The sequence below is a fragment of the Hyaena hyaena genome, unplaced genomic scaffold, assembly GCF_003009895.1.
Source record: "Hyaena hyaena isolate Hyena2069 unplaced genomic scaffold, ASM300989v1 scaffold_265, whole genome shotgun sequence".
In the NCBI taxonomy this organism is placed as follows: Eukaryota; Metazoa; Chordata; class Mammalia; order Carnivora; family Hyaenidae; genus Hyaena; species Hyaena hyaena.
Genome location: NW_024080899.1, coordinates 1,524,580 through 1,537,771, shown reverse-complemented (window position 1 = coordinate 1,537,771; position 13,192 = coordinate 1,524,580). Strand labels below are relative to the sequence as shown.

The following is a 13,192-nucleotide window of genomic DNA, read 5'->3' as shown; positions in this document are numbered from 1 at the left end:
TGGGTGTACTGATACCTCACAAATTTGCAAGTTTTTAAAAGGATACACATGTAAAAACAAGTAGCACAGTGTCCAGGGGACAGTTGCATGGCTCAAGATTCTTGGGAACAAATGACAGAAGCCCAACTCAAACTTGCTTTATTCAAACAAAAGAAGTCCTTATCACACAGATATGAGAGGTCCAGAGGCAGCTGCCTTCAGATCTGGCTGGATCCAGGGACTCCACAGTATAGTCTAGGCCGTTTCTCTCTACTCTGTGGGATCCCCTCCCAGCAAAGATGGCCATGACCTGGAGCCACGTTGTTTCTGCTCAGTGACCCAGCAGGAAGTAATTGAACGTGCACCCAGACAGGAAGCTGATTAGTCTAGCATGGCAACTGATGGAAGATGGGCCATATGCTAAGGAAGAAGTTGAGCTGGCAGGCAAAAGCCATGGACATCCTCTGTGACCCTCAGAAAATGCACTTCTCACTCTCCAACTGCTTCAGCAAGTCAAAGACACAGTAAACCTGGTGTAAATATTCTAATTCTTGTTGCTGTGTGACTTTCCCAAGTTACTCAACCACTCTGTTTCCTCAACTGTAAAAATGTAATAATGATATTGCCTACTTTGCATGTTGTTGTGAAAATTCTAAAAGCCGAAGAGCATCAAGCCCTCAGCCCAAGGCCTGACACTTAATAAACAATGGATAACTTTTTGCTATTATTATTACTAATTCCTAGGAGTCCTCTCTTTCTAGTGCCTGAGTAACTTAATGAATCTTCAATAAATGTGCTCATTATAATTAATTCTTGGGGCGCCTGGATGGCTCAGTTGGTTGGGCATCTGACTTCGGCTCAGGTCATGATCTCACAGTTTGTGGGTTCGAGCCCCACGGCGGGCTCTGTGCTGACAGCTCAGAGCCTGGAGCCTGCTTTGGATTCTGTGTCTCCCTCCCTTTCTCTCTGCCCCTCCCCCATTTGTGCTGTCTCTGTCTCTCTCTCTCAAAAATGAATAAACATTAAAAAAAATTTTTTTTAAGGTAAAATCCTTAAGACAAAGAAATGAGGTGCCGGTTTGGCAATGCTTCGCGTGGCCTTGGAGGGAGGGAGTCCAGCTCTAGGAGAGTGTCCTGAGCTGGCACCAAGTTGTCCCTTCTGTCCGGCTCCATGAAACAGGTCCCCTTGTCCACGGACGCGGTAGACGTCTCCGCTGCACAGAGTCACATCCACAGGGGACTGGGGGACGGGCTGTCAGAAGCAGAGAGCCGCCCTCCTGCCGCCCGCCACTCCCTCCGCAGCCGCTGGCAGTGAGGGGGCGTGAAGACTGAGGAGGCAGCGTGGGAGTCGTGGTGCGGAGCCTGGGCCTGGCACACAGTAGGTGCCCCATTACTGTGAGCAGGTGCCGGCACAACTCGTGGCTCCACGCCTCACGGTAATCCTGCCCGTACGATCCCCCTTCCGTCCTCCCCATGCCTGTTCTCCTGGCCCCGTGGGTGCCTGTGACTGGCTCACTCCTCCGGCCACCGCGATTGGTCCGGAGTGCAGTGTACTTACGTGTACCGGGCCAGTCAGAGCCCTTCCCTGGGATTTTTTTTTTTTTTTCCATCAGGGGAAGCTGGAGATAGAACTTGTTTCAACTCTCGGGATGCAGTGTTGAAAGGATGTAATGCTGAGGTCACGGGGAGGGACTTGGGTCACGCCTGGAGCTCACGAAGAGAGGGGAGCCGGCTCCCATCTCTGATGTCCTGAGCCTCCTTCCGTGACCCCCTGAGCTGGAGCAGCTCACTTCCTAGCAAAGGCCTAGCTTTGGCCTGGCTTCCTCCCTTCGCACCAGCAACAGCACACCGTGCAGGGCCCCTGCCCAGGCGCCGTGACTCTCCTCCCTCCCCACCGGCACTGAGGAGAGCTCCGTATCTCCTGTGCAGAGGCCTCCTAGACCAGCGGGGCCCTCGTGCCCAGTGGCTGCGAGTGAGACAGACGGGGGGACCGCCTGGACCCCACCCTGCCATGCTGGACTCTGCGGACGAAAGTGAGTTACCGCTGCCAGCAGTCAGATAATGGAACGATCAGACAGGCAGCCACCACACCGTCCTCACCCCCAGTCTTCCTGCTCACTTGGTGACTGACCGTTTTTCCCACGTTGCCTCATCTTATTTTAAATCAATAGCTTGGTGCGCCGGGACTAGATTGAGGAAGTGTCCCTTAGAGGGAATACAACCACTATTTCTGTTTCTGATTAATATTTTGGAGACTGAGACAGAACGTTTGGTGTGGCTGCTTTTCCTGCCTTGATTTTCATTTGTAGTTTCCCAGGCAGAGGCAGGTAAATGAGGACAAATCACAACCTCAGCGTCAAAATCCCCATGTCTCCTGCTTTAATTTCCAAGTCACGAAAGCCCAGGCCCTTCTGGCTCATCCCAGAAGGACAGAGGAGGGGGCGCCTTCCTCCTGGCGGCCCGGGCGCACGTTCCCCAGCACTTCACACCACTTAAAAGATTTTGCCCAAACTGCCAACAACGTGTTACAAACAAAGCCCTTCCCGAAAATGGATCAAAAACACTTTGTAATAAGTGTAGGAGCTGCTTTCAAAAGGGCCAACATCTGACAAAGTCCCCAGTCCTGAGTGATCAACACTCAAGTAGCCCAACACAGTTTGGGAAAACCTCCCCAAAGCTTTTGCACTTGGAGTAGTTCTCTAAGCCAGTCTATCCACACATATGCACATCTGAAGTCGACTTTTATTCACTTGCTGGCGTGTATTACATACGTTGCCTGTGTATTCAGTTATCTGGTCACCATAATTTGACTGAACTGTGGGTGCCTTTGGCTCTGACGCCCCCGCCTTCCTCCTCCACTCCTCCAGAATGCGCCAGACCCCCCCCCCCCATCACGGGTTGGCTATACCACCCAGGTCCTCTGTGCCGGCTCTTGGCTCCCACCCTTACTGGAACACTGAGGCCGGGGAAATCAATTGTGTTAATCGGTAAAACTCTCTGCTGGAGAGGCTATCCTAAAAGAAAACCACAAGTAAAACACTTAAAGAGGGGAGCTCTGTAATATGTTTCTTTTGTTATACGACCCTCACACGTTTGTCCAGAGTTTGGGGCTTTCAAACCACATAAGGTTTTATGTGATCATTATAAAATCCCTTCTTTTCCCAAAGGCAGGGTAGTAAGGATTATGTTTGACTACTGAAGACAGCTTTGTTGTAACCGGTCTCTAATGTCACAAAAGTAGCTTGGAAAGAAAAGCTTATTAAACAACTTCTTGGGTTGCAAATCATTGGAAGCAATCACATGACATGTTCATTTGTTTAACCTGAAAGGTACCCATTTGGATGTTTAAAGAAACAATGAAAATTAACATTGTTCCCGGTGCCCACAAGAAAGCTGGCCGATCTTAAAGGACATTCAAGGAGGCCCCTTGGAGAAGTCAGAGTGGCATTGAGCATACACTCCCATGTTTTTCCACCCCTTTTGCAAAAAGTCATTCATGGGAAGCTGTGTCTGGAGAAAGATGGGATATGATTTATTAATCCACAGATGGGAAACCCCAAAGGAACCTTGTCCAACGCTGTCATCCGACAGAGAGGTCAGGTGGATCGCACCGTGAGAGGCTGGCAGGGACGTATCCCAATTACCCTGACCTTGCATTCCTTACACACCACGCTGTTCCCCAGATTTGGGGCTATCCTTGTGTTCTTTAAGGACTGGACGTGCTCGTAGGTGAGGATGCTGGTGCAATGGGACACAGGAATGAGGCGTGGGGCAGTTTCCGAAGAAACGCGTTGAGCTTTTGAAAATTATCATTAAGAGGAGAATTTACCAGCAAGTAAGTGCTGGGAGTGTGGATTTCAGTTCTGTTTGCTGGAGAGACTTACATGTCACGTTCTAGAGTCTTCGCCTTTGGCTACCTTCACAAGGGCCAGTCCTTGGGATGGCCTTCTCCCAGCCCCACTTGGCTCTAAGGCCACGTGGCTCCTGATCCTGAAGCCCCTTGTGAAGGTAGCCACAGCATCTCCCCACCTACCTGCAGGGCAACCGAGTCCTGCCAGCAGAGCCAGGTGTGTGCATTTCCCCTGGGTACTACGTTCTCCTCTGTCTCTCTGGCCGACCCCTCCCCAAATCCACATAAGCTTCTTAAAAGGGCCTTTGGACGCCTGTGATGACCTTTCTTTCCTTGGGTGGAAATCAGAGATGCTAATACCAGCTAAGTCTCTTTTTACTAACAGCTTAGGAAATCATATTAAAATACTATTTAGATGAAGAGAAAAGTATAATTTATTTACTTTTATAAAATTGCATCACAGTCCACTTGCTAGGGTGCCAGAACACATGCTGATCCATTTCGGTGTTATCTGCCCTTCTCATTTCTGTTGGGATCCTGGTTCTGAGTGTACAGACTATAACAGACTATAGGAAGAAAGGCATATTGTGGCTGATGTTTGTTACCTGAACCTGCATGTCCCACAAAGAGTGGGTCATTATAAAAATCCTTTACAGATGATAACATTGAGGATTAGAGAATTTGAGTAGGTTTACTCAAGTTTCACAGTGAACCAACAGAAAAGACAGAACAAATGGCAAAGATGTTTCATTTCTCCTGTCTTCCTAGTTTTAGTGCCTATGACTGCTGGGAGCTGGGTTGAGAAAGGTCCTGAGGCTGAGTCCAGTCTCACCAGAGAAAAAGTACCTTGATTTGATCACCAAAGTGCACCCCAGGGGGTAGGCCAGTTTCCACAAGCAGCTGTTCTGGACGTGTCCCAGCCGGGGTGTGGCCCTGTGTGGGGACCTGGAGCGGATCCATCATGCATGTACCGTCACTGGGGCTTATCGCCAAGCAACCTCGTTTAGGTTCGGTGAACAAATTTTTATTGACAACGTCGATGTGTTGAGCCACTCGTCACAAATATCCCAATAGAGGAGTTATGCATACAGGGAGAGTGACAATTTCTTCCCATTAAGAAAACAGAACCTAGGGGGTTCTAAGCCCACAGGAGACTTAGAACGTGTGGTCCTGAGATGGGGCCGACAGGCGTGTGACCTCCCTTAAACTTTAGGGGAGACTCCCAGGGGGCTTTACGTCCATCAAGCTGGACACAATGTGTCTATACTGCTTCCTGGGGATGCCATAAGAAGTACCAAGAAACTGGGGATCTGGAAACAGCGCATCTGTTGTCCGAAATCAGTGAGTGCAGAGGGCCGTGCTCCCCTGAAGGCTGAGGGATGGGTGCTCTTCACGCCTCTCTTGTCCACGCTCCTCGTCTCCCGGATGCACCGCTCCGCACCCTCTCCCTTCACAGAGTTCTCGAGTCCGCTTCACCCGGCCTTCTGCTTGCATGGACACCAGTGATACGGGATTCGGACCCATTTTAACTTGTTACCTCTGTAAAGATTCTATCTCCAAACAGGGTCACATTCTGAGTTCTGGGGTTGGGACTCCAACATACTTTTCTGGGGGAACACAATTCATCCATAATAACGTCCTCAGGGCACCAAGTGGCTGGTGCTGGGCACCCGTGTGCTCACTGAGCGGGACACGGGCCTGGCCTGGCTGCCAGGGCTGCCGAGCCTGGGTGTGTCCAGGTCATGGTGACCGGCACGACCCAAGGGGCCCTGCGAGGCCACCTCCAACCAACCACAGGGACAGTGACTGATCCCAGGCCGCCGTGCGTGCGTGCACGGACCCGGATGGTGCCCAGAGTCCTGCCCGTCTCTGCCCCCAGGAGGCCCAGGCAGGCAGCCCGCGCTCCAGGCACCAGCCCCGCGGAGCGCAGCACTTGGCGCCGCGGACCGCAAGCGGCCACCCTGAGGCTCGGAGCGCGGCGGGACGCGAGCGCGGGTCTAGGCCTCAGGCAGGGGAAGCCTCTCCGCAGGCTGGAGGATCCCGCGGGGCGGGGCGGCGGCGGGCGGCCAGCGAGGCTGCGCAGAGCGGGGTCAGCCCCGGCGCCGCCGCACTGCGCATGCTCCGGCCCCCGCGGCGGTCCTCACACGGGGTGGGGGCGTCCGCCCGCGGCCCCGCCCCGCCCGCCCTCGAGGCCCCGCCCCCGCGCCTCCGTCTCCACCCTCGCTCGCGCACTTCCCGGCCCCGCCCCTCTCTGGGCCCCGCCCCTGCGCTCTCGGCGGCGCTCTGCCCCGTCAAGCTGCCGTCACGTCCAGGCCCCGCCCCCTGTGGCCCCGCTCCCGGCCCCGCCCCCCGAGCCCCGGACCTGCCTGGGCAGCCCGCGCTTCTCCAGCACTTGGCCTCCCTGTGCTCGCAGCTGCGCAGCTGCTCCTGGTCGGCGCCCTGAGCAACGCGGTGAGTGTCTGGGTTGCTGCCCTCCCGCCAAAGCCGGGGCCTTTGCTAGGGTGAGCAGTCGTCTGGAGCCTGTGGTTCTATGGGCACCCTCTCGTCACCGTAGGCGACAGGCCTGCGCCTGATACCACCCTGCACACAGGCCCAGGTGTGCGCACGTGTGCCCAGGTGTGCCCCGGTGCGGCACTCCTTCCGCGCGCCTGGGGCTCCTGCACCAAGTTGCTGTACGGTGACAGCGGCCCGCTGTGGCCTCCCCTGCCATGCCTGTAGTTGGCCAACACCTTCGACGCTCTCTCTGCCCATCTCCCGGGCCCTGCACTGCTCAACAGCGCCTGGGTGCCACCATTTGCCTTCTGTTCCTAGGAGCTTCCAGAGGCCCCTACTCCGGCCCTTCCTTGCAGCAAGCTTTTAGCATACTATTTGTGCAGAATTCCACATTTGCTGCACCGTGTTTAAGACTGTGCTTGTGGAAGACCAAGTTCTGGGGTCCACATTGTCATGGCTGGTGCGTGTATACATTTCGCCCTAATTGCCTCCGTAAACACTTAGAGTAAACAAGTGGAGTTTGAGAGCCATTTACACTGGGCACTATAATTCCCAAGTCGGTGAGAATACAGTAGAGCAGTGTTCTAACCCACGTAACCCCGCTCCCTGTCTGGGCCCATCATCTCCTGAGATCTCAGATTGGTCTTCCCTATCAAGGCCTCTGCCCAGTACTTGGCTTTCTGTCTTGGAGGCACATCTTGTATGCGCGAACACAGCGTTTGCTTGGTGGGTGAACAGTCATCAAGGCAGAGGGAGGCTGTTTTGCCCAAAGAGGGGTCACTTCAGCTGTTCGTGGCAGAGCATGAAGCTGCTGAACACAAGGAGCTGAGAATCGGGCTGGTTACTTACATTAAGAACCTGTAAAATGTCTATGTCAGGCCCCTCTCTCCATCTCCCCAAGACAGATAATGAGGAGAAGGTTTTGTTCTTTCCCCGAGTTCTTCCATGGCTGAAACACGGCATAAAAAAAGAGACATAAGAACAAAAGCATGCTGGGGGTAAAACAGTTTTAAGGAAACAGTGTCCGCCTTCTCCTCTCCACCTGTGGCTGCACCCCCTCCCCCAGCGGGGAGTTCGTATTGTATCTACTCAGACACATATTGTTCATATTGCATCAATTTAGTAAGTTTAGAGTTCATATTGTATCAACCCAGTTCACAGCATGAGCACACCTGCAGAGGCTGGCATTGCAGGTAGTAAAGGAGAGTTGGCTTCGCTCTACAGGTGTTTCATTTCTTGCGAGGTTCTTGTCTTGAGTTAGAATTTGAATAGAGTTACAGTATGTGGGTTGGATGAACCGGACCTCAAGTACAGAGCTAGAGAAAGGCACCTTTTCTTCATGAATGTTCTTTTCATTAAAACAAATCTGGGGGCGCCTGGGTGGCTCAGTCGGTTAAGCGCCCGATTCCTGATCTCAGCTCAGGTCTTGATCTCAGGATCCTAAGTTCAAGCCCCACGTTGCGCTCCGGGCTGGGCGTGAAGCCTGCTTAAAACAAAACAAATCCATGTTATACGAGCTAGATTTTAGTATTATTGAACCCTGCTCTGAAAAATCTTCACTGTTGCAGAGGGAAGTTTAAAGAAATAACACGCTAGGTGTGGACATGCTGGAAATATCTCACTCTTGTTCAGCGGAGATGCTCAGACCTTTCTTTTCTCCTGTGTTTTGGTCTCGCTTGGCTCTTGGTCGAGCCTCACCTGGGCGCTTCATCCCGGCCTTGTGTCCCCAGTTGCCTTGCCCGGTGCAGGAGTGCGGGCCTGGTCTGGCCGTGCAGGGGAGGAGGGCAGGGGGTTCGGAGGCAGAGGGGGGCCTCCTGGCACCTTGCAGGGCTTCTCTGCTCTTCCTCTCCCAGGAACCCAACAGTGTGCTCCTCGCAGTGTTGTTCCATAAAGGAAACTTACTAAATTGTCTTCATTTTTCCTTATTTTGTCAGCAGACACTTAGAAGCCAGGGACTCAAACCACCAACGCTGCTCTATTCCAGCTCCCTGTCTGGGGCCTCAAGGCCCTTTGCAGTTTATAGTGTGTAGTCTCTTTAATAGAAAAGCATGTAAGCAAAGCAGTATTTTCTGAATTCGCTTTTCCTGTGGTTATCTGTTAACCTCTTGTCAGGTATGTTTTCATATTTCTCTCTGACTTTATGTAACTGCATAAAAGTCCTCTTGTAGGTCAACTTTCCCTGAGGGTTTTGACTTCCTGTCTCATCTCTGGTCACACCAGGCATGTGCATTGGGCTCCAGGTCTCTGAAAGGCCCTGAGCTCATTTGGATACTGTCTTAGTCCCCCTGATCCTGTTTCCTGGGATGAGTAGCTCCTTTTTTTGTTGTTTAATTTTTTTTTTTTAATGTTTGTTTATTTTCGAGAGAGAGAGACAGAGTATGAGCAGGGAGGGGGCAGAGAGAGAGGGAGACACAGAGTCTGAAGCAGGCTCCAGGCTCCGAGCTGTCAGCACAGAGCCCGACACAGGCCTCGAATCCACGAACTGTGAGATCACAGGCGCCCCTGGGATGGGTAGCTTCTGAGACAGGTGCTTGGGTCTTAGAATGTTATTTTTATAAAACCTGAAACTTAAAAATCGGAGACATATAAACCATAACATTCCCCTTTGGGTGAGAGTGGATTCCCTATCCTCATGATGAGCAAACAAATGCAACCGCGCCCCATTCTCGTTCTTGGTTTAAAGGGAGAGTATGTGTAGCGGAGGGGGCGTGAGCTGTGCGGGAGGGGCTCGGCTTCCCTTGTTCACAGGATGCATTTTCTCCTCCTGTTAGCTCTGGAGGCCTGTCTTGGGCAAAGGCAGAGTCATTTCCTTTTGATGTAGAAAAGTTAAGAATAATAAAGAGCTTAGACAGGGCTGCGAGGTCTTGGGAGAACCATACAGTGAATATAGGGAATATAGAGAATGACTTATTCCTTTATGTAGCAATTGAAATGAATTGTCTAAGAACAGGATAGATCATTTTGTAACCTTTTGTAACCTTTGAAGGAATCTGAGTGGTTGGTTTTGGCAGACGTGCCTTACGTGTAAATGGGGCACAGTGACTTGCCAAAGTGCTCGGAGTTCCCGGCGGGGAGGCCAGTCTGTGGCAGTCACGCTCCCGATGTCTGCCTTCTCGAAATAACTAAATAAATAGGCAGCCCCAGGAGCCACTGCCAGAGCCGTGACACCCTTGGCTATGTGTTAAATGCTGAAACTGGTTTTTGATACCACAAGTTGTTTTCCAATTGATTGGGGGCTTGGAGGAGTGCGGGGTCTCCAGGGAGACAGGCCTCATGTCCCCATCCCCACTGACCCCAACCTGGAGTAAACTTTTGGCTTGAGATGCAGCTGTGGTAAAACCAGTTAAAAGTTCTACAGAAACATTTCCTGGCAGTTAAATTTGTTGTCGCCTGTGTCTGTGCAGAACCACGAAAGGGATTGTGAATGAGTTATAAATGCCTCCTATGTTCACTCTACTACTTCGAAAATTGTCTTGTTAGAATAATTTCCTACTCGTAGCACTTGTGAAGTCAGCAGAGTAGCCAGCCTGAGCTCTATTGCCCATTCCCAGAAGTCTGGGGGTGAAGCTGAACGCGCGGTCCGCCAATGGCACCACTCGTAAAAGCAGGCACTTGTTAAATCTATTTGTTTTTATTATAGACATCGATCTGCCAGTCGCAATAATGCATTTATGGACATTTTTCTGCAAGCACAGCGCTGGTGGCAGTTTTTACTGACAAATTGAGTCATATGGATAGTAGTTTAGAAAACTCTCACCTTATTGACAGATCGGGCACTTCCAGCACCGGGTGTTGAGAGGCATCTAGATGGGCAAAGAGAGGGAATTGAATCTTGGGGCAAGATATGGGATGGGACATTTCAGTGTTAAAATTTAATAAGTAACTAGTTATTTCTTATTTGTTTTTAAATTTGTTAGCTAGCCCCCCCCTCCCCCCCCCGTCAAAAGGAGTAAAAGTTGGGACCCAAGGTGCCACCTTCAGATTTTGACCAGCTTGTTTGGGGTCGTTGGCAAGAGCCACCAGTGGAATGTACTGCTGACCTTGTAGCGGGATATCCATGCGTAGGAGGAACGGTGTTCTCAAATGGGGCTCTGAGCCCTGCTGGGGTCAGGATTACCGAGGGTGCTGGTCACAAAAGGCAGATTACAGGCTCCCCTGTCAGACCTATGGGATTAGCACCTGGGGACCTGTGTCTTTGCAAGCTTCCCAGGGGATTCTAGGGACCCCGATGTTCCAAGCATCTCTTGGGAAATCTTTAGGATGGCTGAGAAGTGTGCTCACCAGCCCAGACGAGCTCCGGAGTTCCCCTTCCAGATGGATCCATTCGCAGCCAGCATTGTCGTCAGTTGCCTGTGCTTATGGATCTGTGTATGGTTTTGTAACCCCTCAGAGACCTGTGAATCTCTTTGAATTGCAAACCCAACATGTTATCATAGTGTTATAGTTTTCGGTCTTGTGGTTATGACAGAAGATGCAGATGTTACCAAAACTTTGGCATTAGTTTTACAGACAAATGTTAAGCATGGACAGCCATATTATATTTCACTCCTAGTTTTCCTTTTGAATGGCTGGTATTGCTTTTCTCCTCTCCAAGTAGAAGCGTTTTCATTGTCTCAAGTGAGGGCTGACTTTCAAACACACAACTGAATGTATTTTTGTGGAACAGAGTTGAGTTTTTATTCACAAAGTGGCAGAGTTGTGTTGGGGAGAATAATGGGAAGGTGACTTGAAGCAACTGTGAGAACCCAAGCTGCCTCCTCATGTGTCTGATGGCAATGATCATGCTTATTCTGTCTACCTGGGTACCTATAAGCATATGAAATAATAATAAAGTATGAAGGACTGCCTGGGTAGAAATCTTAATTTGGAACAGTCTCATAGAATGATGAAATTCTACCTGGAAAAGTGGAAAGGAACACACCAGAAATCCGAGTTTCCCTCCAGCCTGATAATCAACATCCTTGTCTCTAGATTTACACATAACCCAAGCCCCCATTTGGGGCAGCAAGCACAGTTAAGCGTGCAGCCTCTGGTAACAAGCCTGCTTGTCCGGATCTGGATCTACTGGTTATATGACCTTGAGTAGAGTTACTTAACCTTTCTGAGCCTTAGTCTCCCCCAAAATAGGCAAGATGACACTACCATTCATAGGGCTGTTGTTGGCTCTTGGGAGGGAATTGTGTTTGCAGTTCACACCAGGCCCTGGTGAGCCCGGGAATAGTTGACCATTGTTAGCTCAGAGCCACCAACCTGTTTTCGGGATGGAGTCTTGGCCACTGGGCTCCCCCTCCTGTGTGTCTGTGATTCCAGGTGGTCACGGACTTGTGTTTGGTCAGGAGCGTGATGTAGCTCAGTGCTACTTTGCTCGATTTCTAAATTTCTTTCTGTCTCTAAGGAGCTAGTTTCTTCTGCTGCCAGTTTGTTTTTTCATAGCGGACATTATCAACAGCTGCTGAGGTGCTTCCTGTCAGGTGCGCCCCACTCGGGGGGGGGGGGGGGATGCTCTGAGAGCGCAGGTGTGCCGGCTCCTGCGTGCGGGCCGAGAGCAGGCCAGGGGGCCCTGCCAGTCCCCGGCAGCCCTGGGAGGCTTGACAGTAAGCATCAGTTAAATGGAAAGAACTCCCCGAAGGACTACACACAGAGTCTGCCACTGGCAGTGGTCAGGGGCTAGCGGGGCCTGGCACCCGAGTCCGCTCACATTGTGGTAGTGACGGCTAAGGGGATGGGTTAGGTCAGTGTTGTCAAAAATAGAAAACCCACGTTAATTTCTGTGGGTGGAAATGGGCTATATTTTGGGGTATCTATTTACCGTCCTACCTCAGTTCAGCCTGGTAGTCAGTCAAGTTCCAGAAGGATCTGGCCAGTGCAAGAATGATGGTGTTGCTGATAACTGCATTTATTGAAGGCTTACCGTGCAGGTTGCTGTTACAGACGGGCAGCTTCTCATCCTCAGCACCACGGGGTGACGCGGCCGCCGTGTTTCTTCTGTGCGTGAGGAGACCGGCTCCGGGAGAGGGCAGGGGCCCGCAGCAGGCACACGGGCATAGCAGTCGGGTTCTGTGTTCGCCCGCTGGCTGTGCCGCGCTGCCTCTGCAGGGCTGAGGCAGAGAAACGGGTGCAAGCCCTTTTGGGGGCACGATGTGGCATACAGAAATCCACACCTGTGTGTTCCCGAGCACATTTTCTGAAGACCTGCGTGCCCAGGCATTACCCTTCGCACCGTGGGAAAACCTGCACGCGGGTCTGTGCCTGCTTACGTGCTCGTGACGCCTCCCCGCACCGAAGCCCCTGGTACTGAAGGCGGTGGGGACACCCGTCCTTGTTGGAGCACAGGACCAGTGTGCGGTGCCCGAGGAGGGAGCGGAGCGCCCCGGGTGCCAGGCCGTGTTCGACGACTTCAGCCTCGCTCGCTGCCAAGGCCCGAGGGGCCGCGGATGGAACCCCTGTGCGTGGACCTTGTATGCGGGCCGGCGTAGGGGTGGGGTCGGGCTGGGGAGGGGCCTGTGCTCTCTGAGCCTTGGCCTTGGGAGCTTTGTGAGTGGGGGACGCCGGGTCACCAGCAGCGGCGACAGGGGCAGCGGCGAGGAGGAGGAAGAGGTCACGGCGGCGGGTGGCCTCTGGGGCGGGCAGCGCGCAGGGACTCGCCAGGGTCGTGTGCCGCACGCCGGGTGGTCGTACTGTCACGCACGTCACGTGCCGAAGTGGTACGGCCACGTGGGGGGCGGTACGGCCATACACGTCACGTGTGGAAGTGGTTTGGCCACCTGGGGAGCCGGCACGGTCCCGCGCGGCACGCCGGGAGGCGGTACGGTCACTGACGCGCGGCACGCCGGGAGGCGGCATGGTCACGTGGGGAGGCGGTACGGTCACG

At 52.5% G+C, this 13,192-nt stretch overlaps 2 protein-coding genes across 2 annotated transcripts in view; one reads left to right on the top strand and one right to left on the bottom strand.

The window, feature by feature from the left end:
- The first annotated feature begins 6,192 nt into the window (after positions 1-6,192).
- MGMT (O-6-methylguanine-DNA methyltransferase) overlaps positions 6,193-13,192 on the top strand; it is a 285,595-nt gene continuing 278,595 nt past the window's right edge. Inside the window, exon 1 of the mRNA XM_039245759.1 lies at positions 6,193-6,279. The gene's annotated coding sequence lies outside the window, so the exon portion shown is untranslated. The remainder of the gene's footprint in view (positions 6,280-13,192) is intronic.
- On the bottom strand, positions 12,135-13,164 carry LOC120240887. The gene is made up of 2 exons (XM_039245742.1): positions 12,596-13,164; positions 12,135-12,411 (listed from the first exon to the last, which is right to left on the bottom strand). The coding sequence occupies exons 1-2, from the start codon at positions 13,162-13,164 to the stop codon at positions 12,135-12,137; spliced, it is 846 nt and encodes a 281-aa protein (XP_039101673.1).